Genomic DNA, 12732 nt, shown 5'->3' with positions numbered 1-12732 from the left:
GTGAGGGCGGGGAGGCGCGCAGTGACAGATGAGAGTGACAGGTAACCAGCCGCCAGGTGCATTACCCTAATAAGACGCTACAGGTAATTCTTATTGTTGACTTCATGATCCTGCAAGAAATGGGGAAAAAAATGTGTTGCATGAACCGAGTGTGTGTGTGTGTGTGTGTGTCTTAAGGATTGGTGGGGGGAGGAAGGAAACATACAAACAACCATTGTGACAAAAATCCCATGTTTATTCAAAATATATTTGGAACTATTCAAAGCTCTAGAGTGATATTTTTTTGTTATTTTTTATCGTGTCTTACGCGCGGGACAGGTTGGGTACAGTGTCCAACGTCGCAACGGACCGGGAACACTCACGATTTTGGGACATTTCGCCAAATGAAGGGTGGGGACATCCGCCCAACAAAAATCAACATTAATGATACACTCACGGGGAAACACTCATTAAGCTAAACACGGACAACACTGCTTTCCTCCTCCTCCACTCCTTCCTTCTTTCCTTCCTTCCTTCCTTTCTTCAGCAGTGTTTACCGCCGCAGTCCAAGGCAATTATTACCTACGAACAAAACAACAACACAGATCCATTATTTGTTTTGACTTGAGGAGGCGAATTCAAGGGTATTATCATTATTAGTATTAGCATTACTATGACATTTCTTTATTTAGCCTAAGTCTTCCCGATTCCGTCGTCGGCGTGGACTTAAATATTTGTGTTCAGTGAAACACTTTGGGGCGAGGGTCGTACCGTGTGGACGAGCTGCTGGGTTGTCTCCCGCACCAATGGGGAGCTGAGGAGGTGGGGCTGTGTGGGTGAATTTCCATTTTGGTGAGTGAAGGTGGTGGTGGTGGAGGGGCGCGGAGGGAGTGGGGGCGCGCCTGCGTCCCCCCCTCCCTCCCTGCAGGCCCCTTGTCTCTGGTCCACACGGCAGCCACGCACGTTGAGCAAGAACGAGGACCTGAAGCAGCAGTTTTGAGGCTTCGGTACAGCAAGGCGTCAAGGCCACGCCAGGACCAGACGTCACCGTGATAAGACATCAAGTTGCCGCAGCTTTTAGCTTCGCGCCAAACCAGACTCTCGTGACACACAAGCGAGATCGAAAAGACGATCTTCATTAATGGAGTTTATGGCATTTTAGACATGGAACACGCTGGCTGTCAGGCTGAATTTTGCGAAAGTCTGATGGGAGGGGATGAACTGACCCAAAAACTGCTCTTCACGTCTCAGAAGGACGCGCTAGACAATCCTGCCGCGGGGAGCGCCGCGCCCCGCTAATTGTCGAGCGCGCCTCAGTGTCACAGTTCGAGAAATAAAGGCCTATGAGAAGTGTACTTAAAATCTGCTCGTAAACATGATATCAGGTGTAAAATATCACCACACAAATAATTTAATTACAAACGGTAATAATAATAAACAGCCACAATGGTAGAACATGTACATTGTATCGTGAAATTGTAAAAATAAAATAGGCAGTTAGTTACAAGAGTCAAGCCCGCGCCAGGCCGGGAGGCATCGTGCACCTGAAGTCCAACTCGAGGCAGGAGTGAGGAGGTCTCGACGCGCGGTCCGTGGTTGGTCTTCACCTAAAATATCTCAACCTACACATGCTCCGCAGGCCTCGCGGGACAGGACCAAGAGTCATCAACATAACAGCACTTAAGAATTGAGGACAAATGTAAGATCCTTGGTAACAACATTAGTAGAGTTTTGGGACAAGTGACTTTCGTTAAAAAGATGAAAGAAAACCTAACGTAACAGATCGAAGCTACGTGGAGTGAAACACCTCGGCCGGGCTGGAGCAGTGAAGCAGCGGGGGTTGGGTGTTGGGTGTTGGGCAGGTGGTCTGGAGACGAGGCTTACTTGATTTTATTACGTGTTTTGTACAACCCATGTCTACCTCGAACTTCCGTGGGTGAGTTATGAATACTGGCGGCGTGACGGCAACCTTCTAAACACCTTACACGACACCCTACAGAAAGTAACGACCATAAGTGTAAACTAATAAAAAAAAAAAAAAAAAAAAAAAAAACATGCTTTCCACTGTATAAAAATTACCCCGATCCAAGAAATAAACTCAATCTCTTTCCGGGTGTACTTTTAAATGTCTGCACTTTACTGCAAAAAATAAAATCTATTGTTGTTGGAAGGCGTGGAAGTGAACACAATCTGGCCACACGTCGCGCCGCAGAAGTGAAGGGCCCGGCACGCCCGCCACTCGTCCCGGGCAGCAAGGATCTACAACACCCGGCGGCGAGCAAGGGATTGGTTGTGATGGTGGTGGTGGTGATGGAAAATAACAATATATCGGATAAATTTGAGTATTTGGGCACTGAATCTCGTCTCGATGAAGCATTGAAGCAGCTGACATGAAGCTTTGTTTTAACATTATTATCATTACGTATTATTATTGTTATTATTATATATTGTCCTTTATTTGCAAGTTTGGTGAATGTACAGCAAATTTTGACCAACAGGAGATTAAGTCCCTCGCAGATGACAGGGTCTGACAAAAATATAATGACCTAAGAGTTAAGAATTTCGTCGTGGTGGAGCAGGTGCGTGCTTAATTAACGGGCTTCGGGGGACAGGTAACACGTATGGTGGTGTTTTTGAACGTCTAATTATGGAAACTCTTGATCTATATATATATATTTATTTTATTTTATGTATATTATGTACATATATCCTGGGTTTACTAAGGGGGTGGGTGGGTCACTGGCGGCGTTTTGAACTGATTCGAATGAGTGATTACGAACCAACAACTCCCGCGACTGAGATAACGACCCCGCGTTTCCTAACACCAGGGAGATAAAATCTCTGAACAGCCAATGTGTGTGTGTGTGTGTGTGTGTGTGTGTGTTTATAAGTCCCTACATTCACTTGTTGATAATTTTTATAAAGGCTGAAGCACAGTTGTACTGGATCCAAGGGTTTGGGTGCTGGGTCGAGGCCTTGAGAGTGATTTAAAGGCCAGACAAGGCGAAGACAATACATAGATTTTTGTCGCGTCAAAATCAATCAATCTCACCGATTAATAATATTTTTTGTGTGTTTTACATCAAGCAAATATGCAAATATATATGTTTCAGTTCCAAAAGTTGGACATATCACAATCTATTACCCACAAAAGTAACAAAAGGTTCACTACTGCAGCTCTCAGAAAACATTAATTCGGGGCCAAACAGGATTTTAACCATCAGAGTAAGAATATATATAAGAATTTGTTATTTTTGTATGTAAACAAGTGAATTAACAATCTACACTAACAGCAGCGGACACGAGAAACGCCCGTGACGTGATGAGTTACGCCACACATATTGAGCCTTGTGACAGGTGAGGGAACACAGCTGAGACCGACACACACCCACACCTTCCCTCGAGGTCACGCAACACTATGTGTCACAGTTTTCAGGTTTGCTTGTTCGCCGTTTTCTCGAGCAGAGGCTGGGAGGCAGTGAGGCGGAGACGGAACACCTGAACACGACGAGGAGAAAAACTTACGAAGAGTCACAACCGCTTCAGACGTGGTGCTCGCGCCGCCCGGAGTGAGCATCGAACTCATGAGGAACAATGAACCTGACACTCGCAGTCAGACTCATCACAGTGACTGCAGGAAACTGGTGATCTAATGCAGGGAGTTAGACAGGCCAGACATTGAGCAAGTGTACAATGTGCTTCATCAAGTATCTAAATTACAACCATCTCCTTAGACTGTAAGGCAAGACAGCGCTTCCTTCACGGCGCCCTTCTGGTCACATGTTAGTTTCTACAAAATTTAGAGAACAAAGACGCGGAATTGAGTAACTGGCTTCTGAATGAGTTCGATTCACGTTCCGAGCGCGTGGAGCACCACCGACACAACCTGCGCTGCGGCGACGCCCGCTGCTCGCCCTCACACTCCTGCGCCTCCCTCGAGGCCCCGCTAGGCAGGGCCACGGCGCCACTCCGTCTCGGTGCTTCGAGTAGATGGGTGGTATGTCCACTGAACAATGTACACGGGAGGGTTGGCAGACCTGGAGCTGCGAGGAGTGACTGCTGTGGCTTCACAGCTTCGCTGTGTTTTTTTTTTTTCTTTTGGGAAAATATATCAGCACATGTTGACATTATGCTGACCTTTCAATAATGACTGCCAATAGCGAGCACAATGATAATTCTGCCAATAATAAGTAATTAATAGTAATGTAATTGAAATGTTGACACTCGTCCCTCCCCGAAAGCCAGGAAAGCCACCCTCCGGCTTCTCCCACTGGGCGCTGAGACAAAAGGTGGCAAAGATTATAAAAAAATAAAAAAAATGATCACTAGTAGCAAAAAGTGACATTCTGACCAGTTCAAAAATAAAGAAAATGCTGGCCTTGGTAAAAAAAAAAAAAAATACACCTGACGCCTGGAGCAATGAATGACCAAAGAACGAGCGATGCTTCGGTGACAGACGAGGGTGGGTGAGGGGGGAGTGAGGGTGGGGTGAGGAGGGGTGAGTTGGGGACTGGGGGCTGTCAAGAGGCTGTCAGCTATCACAAGTGGAGGAGACTCGAACCGCTGGGCTGGACACGCGCCGGCCAGGAGTGAAGAGTGACACAGTGACATCTCCGCAGCAGCACCACCACCGCCACCACAGCCACGCCCTCCCTCATGGCCTCCTCCGTCACGCCGTCACGTCAGGTCACGCCAACGCTCATATCCTTCTTATTTTTCAGGATTAACTTTTGCATACCTGCCAAGATATCACAGCCGGCACGGAACACACGTGGGGGGAGGGTGGCTACTGGTGATGGTGGTGGTAGCGGCGAGTCTCCGTGGCCAGCGGTGCCCAGCTCGGCGGCAGAAGACAGTGCTATCCAACGTTTGCTTCTTAGGCCTTTCGCCACACCTCGACTTTAGCCCCTCTAGACCTAAGAGCACCTTGACCTTAACACTTAACTTCTCGCTATGACAAGAATTCATGTCTTTTTCACGGGAGTGTTTATGTTAAAAAAAATAATAAATAAAGAAAAATCATCATAATAGAAATAAAGAACAGTTAATTATAAAAGTACTAGTAATTATAATTATAATAATAGTCATAATATGTACAATCCACATAAATAAGTTTAACATATACTTAAGAAAATAAATGTCAAATGAGGCCTAACTAGTGAAGGATTGGCAGGTAATAAGTCACAGGTAACCGGTGAATGACACAGACACGAAGCTTCACGGAACAATGAATATGTACAAATGACAAGCGACGGGCGGAGAGAGAGAGAGAGAGAGAGAGAGAGAGAGAGAGAGAGAGAGCTAATCAGTTAAATAAAAGGAAAAACTGGCCTCTTATTTTGGCACATGCGCAGTGAGTTTGTCAGGGACTGAAGCTAACACAGAACACAATGTTGTCAGGAGGAGGAGGAGGAGGAGAGGGAAGGGGAGGAGGGGGTGGCCATGCGTGAGGCCGTATCCTCCGCACCTCCGTCATCCCGCCTCCTCTGCTGGCCGCCGCTCCGGGGGTCAGGTGTTCACACTCCAATCTTTGTGACGCACACACCACAATTCGTCAGTCTGGTGTAGAGACAATGGTCTCTCGGCCAGGAGAATCAGATCGAAAATACATTTTGTTGTGCGTTCATAAAACTCGCGCCTGAGCGGAGGAGTGAGGCGCGGTGCAACACCCGACCCCGCCAGGCAGCGGCCGCCATGGGGGAGCGGGGGAGAGGTGGAGTCAGGCCGCCGCCAGAGGGAAGGACTAACGGCCGCCCCCGAGGGAGTGTGTCTACTTGGGAAGGATTTTTTAAAAGCTCGTCTTGTCACCTCGTCAACTCATTAATACAAATTATTCTTAAAAAAACAATAATTAAAGTATAAGGTCAAGTTTTCTTACAAAACAAAATATGATCACTTTGTCCAAGAACACAATGTACAATAAATTACAGAGCGAGAGTCTTTCATCGAGGAGCGGAAGGTGAGTTCGGGGTGACTGGAGGCCGCGGCCCCGGTGCGGCGGACGGTCCGCCGGCGTGGTAGTGAGGCGGCCCGGGGAGCAGCGCCCCCGGGCCCAGCGTGCGGCAGCGTGGTGGTCGCGGTGATCTAAGGACGTGGCTCAGACGATGTGGAAAAGAAAGACATCAAAATATATTATGGTGAATATCTGGTAGGCAAAGCGCCTCTACCCAGTGACAAGACTCGGCCACCACACTACAGGCGGGAACTGAGGAGAACAGAACGTTTAGGAATATCAACATGACCACCGCTTGATGGTACATAAAGGATGCAACGGCCGGCCCCGCCACGGCGCTGCCCGCAGCGCCCCTGCCCCCCGCCACCGTGTGACTGCTAGCAGCGAGCCAGCGGCCCGCCGTGCTGCAGGACCCGAGCCAGCTGAGGCCCGCGCTGCAGCACGGCGCACCGGCGGTCCTGGACGGCTCAAGCCTTACTGACCCACTGGCTCGCTGCTTCACATGCCGAGACGGGAACGCCACACAGCGGGGAGCGGCGAGTGCCAGGGACCAACACCGCAGAGACACCGACCCGCCGCCCGCCGGCTCCGGCGCCCTCCTGCCCAGGGCGCTCACCTTACAATAACGTAATATAACTATTTATTAAATTAGCAGGTACCATAGCTAGACCAGTGGCGCCCTCCCTGCCGGCGGGGGCTCGGCCGCCCGCCAGCGGCACGGCGCCCCTGGAGCATAGGACGCCCGGGCCCGGCGCGCGGCAACACCTTCACACCGAGAGACTGTGTGTGGGGGGTTGGTGTGGGGGGCGGAGCAGCAGCCCCGTAATCTTCCTCTCCTACCTGCGACGGGGCTGCTCTAACAGGGGTGGTGTTGCCCCTTCCCTACCCCCCCAAAGGGCCCACCTCCGGCAGACCCGCCGCCCGAGACGCCCCCGTGGCACACACACGACACAACACGTGACCACTGACACTGAGACACCCGCGTGCTGACACAACACGCTTGCCCGGCCCCGGCCTGCCCCGCCCACAGCCTGTACGGCGAGAGTAGGAGCAGTGCGGGGCCGAGCAGCCGCGCCAGGCAGCCAGGGAGACAGACAGACAGGGACAAACCAGACCCAAGTCGCGCCAGGCGACGGGCTGGCCGTGGCCACGGCAGCGCGGCGGGTCGCCTACGCCACACAAACAACACCAGAACACCTCGCGGGACTCTGGCCTCCCTGCCAAGGAGGGACGACCTCCAGCTGGAGACAAACCTCTAAGAGGCAAAAACACATGGACCAGACATGTCGTGTTTGGCCCTTCAATCTTCTTCCTGTTTTCTGGGCCGCTGGAGCTGCGGCGGCAGTCTTGCCAGCAGGCCCTGGCCTGCTATCCCCAGCCCCGCCATGGCGCCGGGGGCATTCTGGGCTCCTCCCGTGTGGGGCCCCGGGGAAAGCGGAATTGGGGATCCCTGGGGGGTGTGGACCTGCCCGCCGCCTATACCTGGGGGGAGATCCAGCAGCGGACCAGGCACGGGGTTCTCCTCCGAGAGGGAGCGGACTGGCAGGCTGGGGCGAGCCACCTCGCCGCCCTCCTCCATGGACGACGACTCATGCAACTCGTAGCGGGCGTGTGTCCTCATGTGGCGCGTGATCATGTCCCGCCGACACGCCGCGTAGGGGCACTGGGGACACTTGTAGGGCTTCTCCCCGGTGTGTGTTCGCTGGTGGGTGGACAGATGGTCGGAGCGGGAGAAAACTTGGCCACAGATGCGGCAGGTGTAAGGCTTGTGGCCGGTGTGTAGCCGCATGTGTCTGGTGAGCATGTCGGAGCGGGCGAAGGAGCGCTTGCACATGTCACACATGTAGGTCTTGGCTGTGTTGTCCGGCTGCTTGTTCTTGTGACGCGAAGCCATGTGCTTGGCCAGCCGGTCGTGCAGCGAGAACATCTGGCCACACACCGGACACACGAAGGCCACGTCTGCGCCGGCCGGCATTTCCTCCACCACGGGGGACACCTCCAGGTGGTAGCGCAGCGCCACGCTGTCCTTGCCGTAAGACGCCACATCGCCCTTCACAATGGGCACGGGCAACAGCGACTGGGAGGTGGTGCGGTACTCGGGGACTTCGGGGGAGCGGGGGGGAGGAGTGGAGTCTTTGGGCGCCGCCAGCAGCGGGGAGTGAGGGGAGGAGAGGGACACCGTGCCGGGCAGCACCAGGCTGTCCGTGCTGGAGGTGCTGCCGGTCTTGACGCTCCCGGTGGTCTTCACAGACAGGTCCAACGGGGAGTCTTGCGGCGAGGACTGGTCGGACTCGAGGGATCCGGCCTTGCGAGGAATGTACAAGGGCTGAGGGATGGGGCGGCTGGTGCGTAACACTGACTGGCGGGTGGAGGGCTGCTCACCGGACGGCCCCGCGGCACTGTGGCTGCCGCTGCTGATCCCTCCGGCCTCGCCTTGGCGACCTTTCTGGTCAAACCAAAGCTGAAGATCCGAGTCAGAGTGCGAACGACGGCGGTAGAGGTCAGGGAGGTGCACAGTGGGAGGGAAGTAGTGCTCTACGTTGTGGCCGGGTGAGGGGGAGATGGGCGTGTGGGGAGACGTGGGGGTGAGTGGAGATATTGGTGAGTGCGGGAGGCCTGAGGGCCCCAAACGGTGAGGGTCTCTACCCGCGAGGGAGCAGAAGTGGCAGGAGCAGGGCGGGTAGTGGGTGAAGGTCTCCCCGGCGTCGCTGCGCACCACGCTCAGCTTGGGCGGGATGCCGCGGATCACGCTGGTGGACGCGGGGACGTCGATGGACGACTGGGACTTTACGTCCAAATCAAGATCCTCCTCGTCTATGCTGGGGTCCTTGATCCTCAGAGGACTGAAGGACAGCTTTGGGGAGTCTGAATTGACCCTGGCCAGGGCGGGGGAATCCCTGGCGTGAGGAGAGTGCGTCGGCGGGCCAGGGGAAAACACCTCCTCGTCTTCCTCGCTGATGGCGCGGCACTGGTACCGCTCGCGGTCCACTGAATCAAAGCGAAACACGTCACTCTGCACCGTGCGAGGAGACCTAACCGCACCGGCGCTGCCACAACTGCTGCTGGTGCTGCTGCTGGTGCTGCTGCTGCCGCCGGCAACGTCAGCCGATCTGTGGACCTGGATGACGCCGGGAGAGCGCTGCGGCCCCTCCTGGGGGTGAACGCTCCCGCCGGCCTCCCCTGGGCCCTCCTTGGGCGAGGGAGGCGTGTCCACCTTCATGGCTTCCTCTCCTGACTCATCTTGAACAGTGACTCGTGGACTGAGGCCCGGGCTGACGCCGGGGCTGTGGCCCGGCACTGGGCTGTGGCCTGGCACCGGGCTGTGTCCAGGCACCGGGCTGTGGCCTGGCACTGGGCTGCGACCGGCAATTGGACTGTGGCCGGCAACTGGACTATGGCCAGTAACCGGGCTGTGGCCGGGCACAGGGCTGAGGCCAGACCCAGGGCTGAGCCCTGGGCTGAGCCCGGCCTCGTCCCCTTGCTCCTGGCCGGGCCCCTGAGATCCATCTTCAGGCTGTCTGCCGAACATGGGCTTTGTGTCCGCCTGTGCCGCCTTGGGCACGGGGTCTGGGGGCTTGTCCTGGGGTGGGTTGTCCCTGGGGCAGGACTCCTGGGCGGGCCTGTCGTCGGGGGAGCGTCGCTCGGCCTGCGAGGTCAGCTCCAGCACCACCTGGCTGAGCCGCTTCCTCTTACGCAGAGCGGACGTGTGATCGTGATGGGCAGAACTGGCAGTGATTGCGCCATGCTCGCCGCTGATCATCGTGGGCGTAGGGGAGGGTGGACGTGGGCGCGCCCTCGGGCGGGTGCCGTGGGTGGGACCCGGCTGCCCCCGCCTCGTCTCATCGTCGCGGACGTAAAGCAGCCGGCCAGGGACACTCCTGTAAACAAGAAAAACACGTGTAACTACAAAGCAGAGACACCCCAGGCTAAGCTCAACGGCCAGCCCGCACCTCTCCCCTCCAACACCCCAGCACAGCCAGGCCTTGCCCTGCGTCTGCCTCACGTGTCGCCCCCCCGCACCACCCACGCCCTCACTTCACCACAGGCCCCTGCACCCCTGCACACACCTGTGGTGGAGCTCCCACAAGCCGCCACAAACAGGACACGGCACACAAACACCTGAGCCATCAAGAAAACTTTGTGGTTGTTGCAAGAGCTTAAAGGAAGCGCTGAGACGGAATGATGACGCGAGGCAGCTGACGGCGGCGGCAGCGCCGGCGGTGGCGGCGGTGGTAGTAGTAATAGTAGTAGTAGTAGTAGTAGTAGTAGAAGTATAGTAATGTTGGTAAAAATTATAGTATTTGCATGATAATATGCCTAACATTTAAATATTAGTGTATACTTCTTGTTGCTTCTGATTATGATATTCCGAGTCCACACACACACACACACACACACACACATACACACACACACACACACACACACACACACACACACACACACACACAAACACATATACACAAACACCACGCCACAATCTCACGCAACAATCTCAAATCATCGTCAACAACAACAAGTAATACAACACGCATGCTTAGGAAGACCCGCCCCCTCCTTCACCGCCTCCTGCACTCAACAGCGTCCTGGAGGAGTCCTCAGCGGCACTACAGGTGAGCCGGGACGAAACATGGACGTTCCCCGACTTACCTGGCCAATGTTGCTTAATTCTACTACTTTTTTTTATGTGTGTGTGTGTGTGTGTGTGTGTGTGTGTGTGTGTGTGTGTGTGTGTGTGTGTGTGTGTGTGTGTGTGTGTGTGTGTGTGTGTCCTGTTTTTTTTTTTGTGTTATCTTTAGTTTGTGGCGTAACGGGCGAGTGTGTACGCCTCATGTTTTGTTGCATTTATTTGTTTTCTCCTCATTTGGCTGATTGATTCATTATTTTTGTCTGTTTTACATAGTTTTCGTTTTCTTGTCATTTTTTTTTTTTTTGCCTGTTTAGTATTTGTCTAATTACGCGTCTCTCTCTCTCTCTCTCTCTCTCTCTCTCTCTCTCTCTCTCTCTCTCTCTCTCTCTCTCTCTAACACCAAAAACGATCAAACATCATCACTACTACCATTACCATTACCACCAACAACAAAGGTAACAACAAACATTCACACAGTCACAACACTAACCCCCTCCACACACACACACACACACACACACACACACACACACACACACACAGCAGGCCAGCAGAGGTAGCCGCGGCTGGTGTGGTGACGTGAGTGTGTGGGCGTGCGACACTCTGCCTTCCCATTGGTCCACGCTCTGACGCACCCTGTGACGTCACGCGCGTGGAGACAACACATCACCCAGCCAACGAGAGAGAGAGAGAGAGAGAGAGAGAGAGAGAGAGAGAGAGAGAGAGAGAGAGAGAGAGAGAGAGAGAGAGAGAGTTTGGCAATCTATAAATGATTCCAGTCTGAGGACAATGTATTTTCTCTACTTTTCCCCTTTTCCTCCTCCTCCTCCTCCTCCTCTTATCTCTCCCCCTCTCTCTCTCTGTCTGGTTTCCCTTCTTTCCCTCACCCCTCTCTTCCCACACCCCGGTACAGACTCCCACCCCCTTCCCTCCTTCTCTCCCCATCAGTCGCCAAAACCTTCCCCTTTGATCCCTATCACCTCTGCTGTGTCCCTTACCTTCCCCTCACACTTTCCCCTTACCTAAGTACTCATCTCTCCCCTTTTCCTCTCCCCATTCCCCTCTTACCCAGACACTGACCACTCCCCGTTCTGCTCCCCTCGCTACTTACTACTGTCTCATCTCCCCTCTCCCTCTCCCCTCACTCCTCTGCACTAGCATTGTTTTTCCCCCTCGTTTTCCCTCCCTTTATCCCCTGCAGTACCAGTCCAGTTGGTCCTCCCCTTCCCCTCCCCCTGCCAGTACAAGCTACTCCCCTCCCCCCTCCCCTCATTCCTCCCCGGGCCAAACCCAGCTGTTCTATGAAATCTGACACATATTGATTAAAATTTATTAAGTCGTAGTGCGCCATTACCATTACCCTCCTCCTCCTCCTCTTCCTCCTCCTCCTCCTCCTCTTCTTCCTCCCAGTATCCCGGTATCTTCCATCCTCCGTACCAGTATTTACCAGCACACCTACTTTTCACCAGTATGGATACACACACACAACACACACACACACACACACACAGAGAGAGAGAGAGAGGAGAGAGAGAGGAGAGAGAGAGGAGAGAGAGAGAGAGAGAGAGAGAGAGAGAGAGAGAGAGTGAGAGAGAGAGAGAGAGAGAGAGAGAGATAGCAGGTGAAGAGTATCCGTTAATAATGATAAGAGTAAAGTAGAAAGAGTGTTTGAAGTGTGTGTGTGTGTGTGTGTGTGTGTGTGTGTGTGTGTGTGTGTGTGTGTGTGTGTGTTGTGTTGTGTGTGTGTGTGTGTGTGTGTGTGTGTAATGGAAATCTTGGTGTACGTCTGTGCATATCTGTGGCTGTTACGTCTCTCTCTCTCTCTCTCTCTCTCTCTCTCTCTCTCCTCATCTCTCTCTCTCTCTCTCTCTCTCTCTCTCATAGTAGTAATGATCGAGACTCCCAGTGACGTCATAGCTTACGTCACGCTCCCCTCCTCACTCCCACCCTTCCCCCCACCACCGTCACCTTGCTCCTCGCCTTCCCCGCCTCCCGCCTCGCCCTTCCCTCATTAACAGGTAAGCTGCCCAAGGTGAGAACACTCGCACGCCGGAATAAAAAAGACGACACCAGAGAGACACAATGTAGCTGGAGACGGTGGGAGCGACAATGGTATAACTAGGAAGAGGAAGAGGAGGAGGAGGGAGAGGAGGAGGAGAGAGCGAGAGAG

General features: G+C 53.7%; 1 protein-coding gene across 4 annotated transcripts in view; it reads right to left on the bottom strand.

Moving 5' to 3' along the window:
* Positions 1–214: 214 nt before the first annotated feature.
* LOC135110211 (protein glass-like) overlaps positions 215–12732 on the bottom strand; it is a 196201-nt gene continuing 183683 nt past the window's right edge. For all 4 annotated transcript variants that reach the window (XM_064022265.1, XM_064022266.1, XM_064022267.1 and 1 more), the window contains one exon: positions 215–9810. In XM_064022265.1, coding sequence (XP_063878335.1) covers positions 7233–9692 — 2460 coding nt within the window. In that variant the 5' untranslated portion in view covers positions 9693–9810 and the 3' untranslated portion in view covers positions 215–7232. The remainder of the gene's footprint in view (positions 9811–12732) is intronic.

Source organism: Scylla paramamosain, chromosome 20 (genome assembly GCF_035594125.1).
Source record: "Scylla paramamosain isolate STU-SP2022 chromosome 20, ASM3559412v1, whole genome shotgun sequence".
Lineage (NCBI taxonomy): Eukaryota > Metazoa > Arthropoda > Malacostraca > Decapoda > Portunidae > Scylla > Scylla paramamosain.
This window is presented reverse-complemented; position numbering and strand designations above follow the sequence as displayed.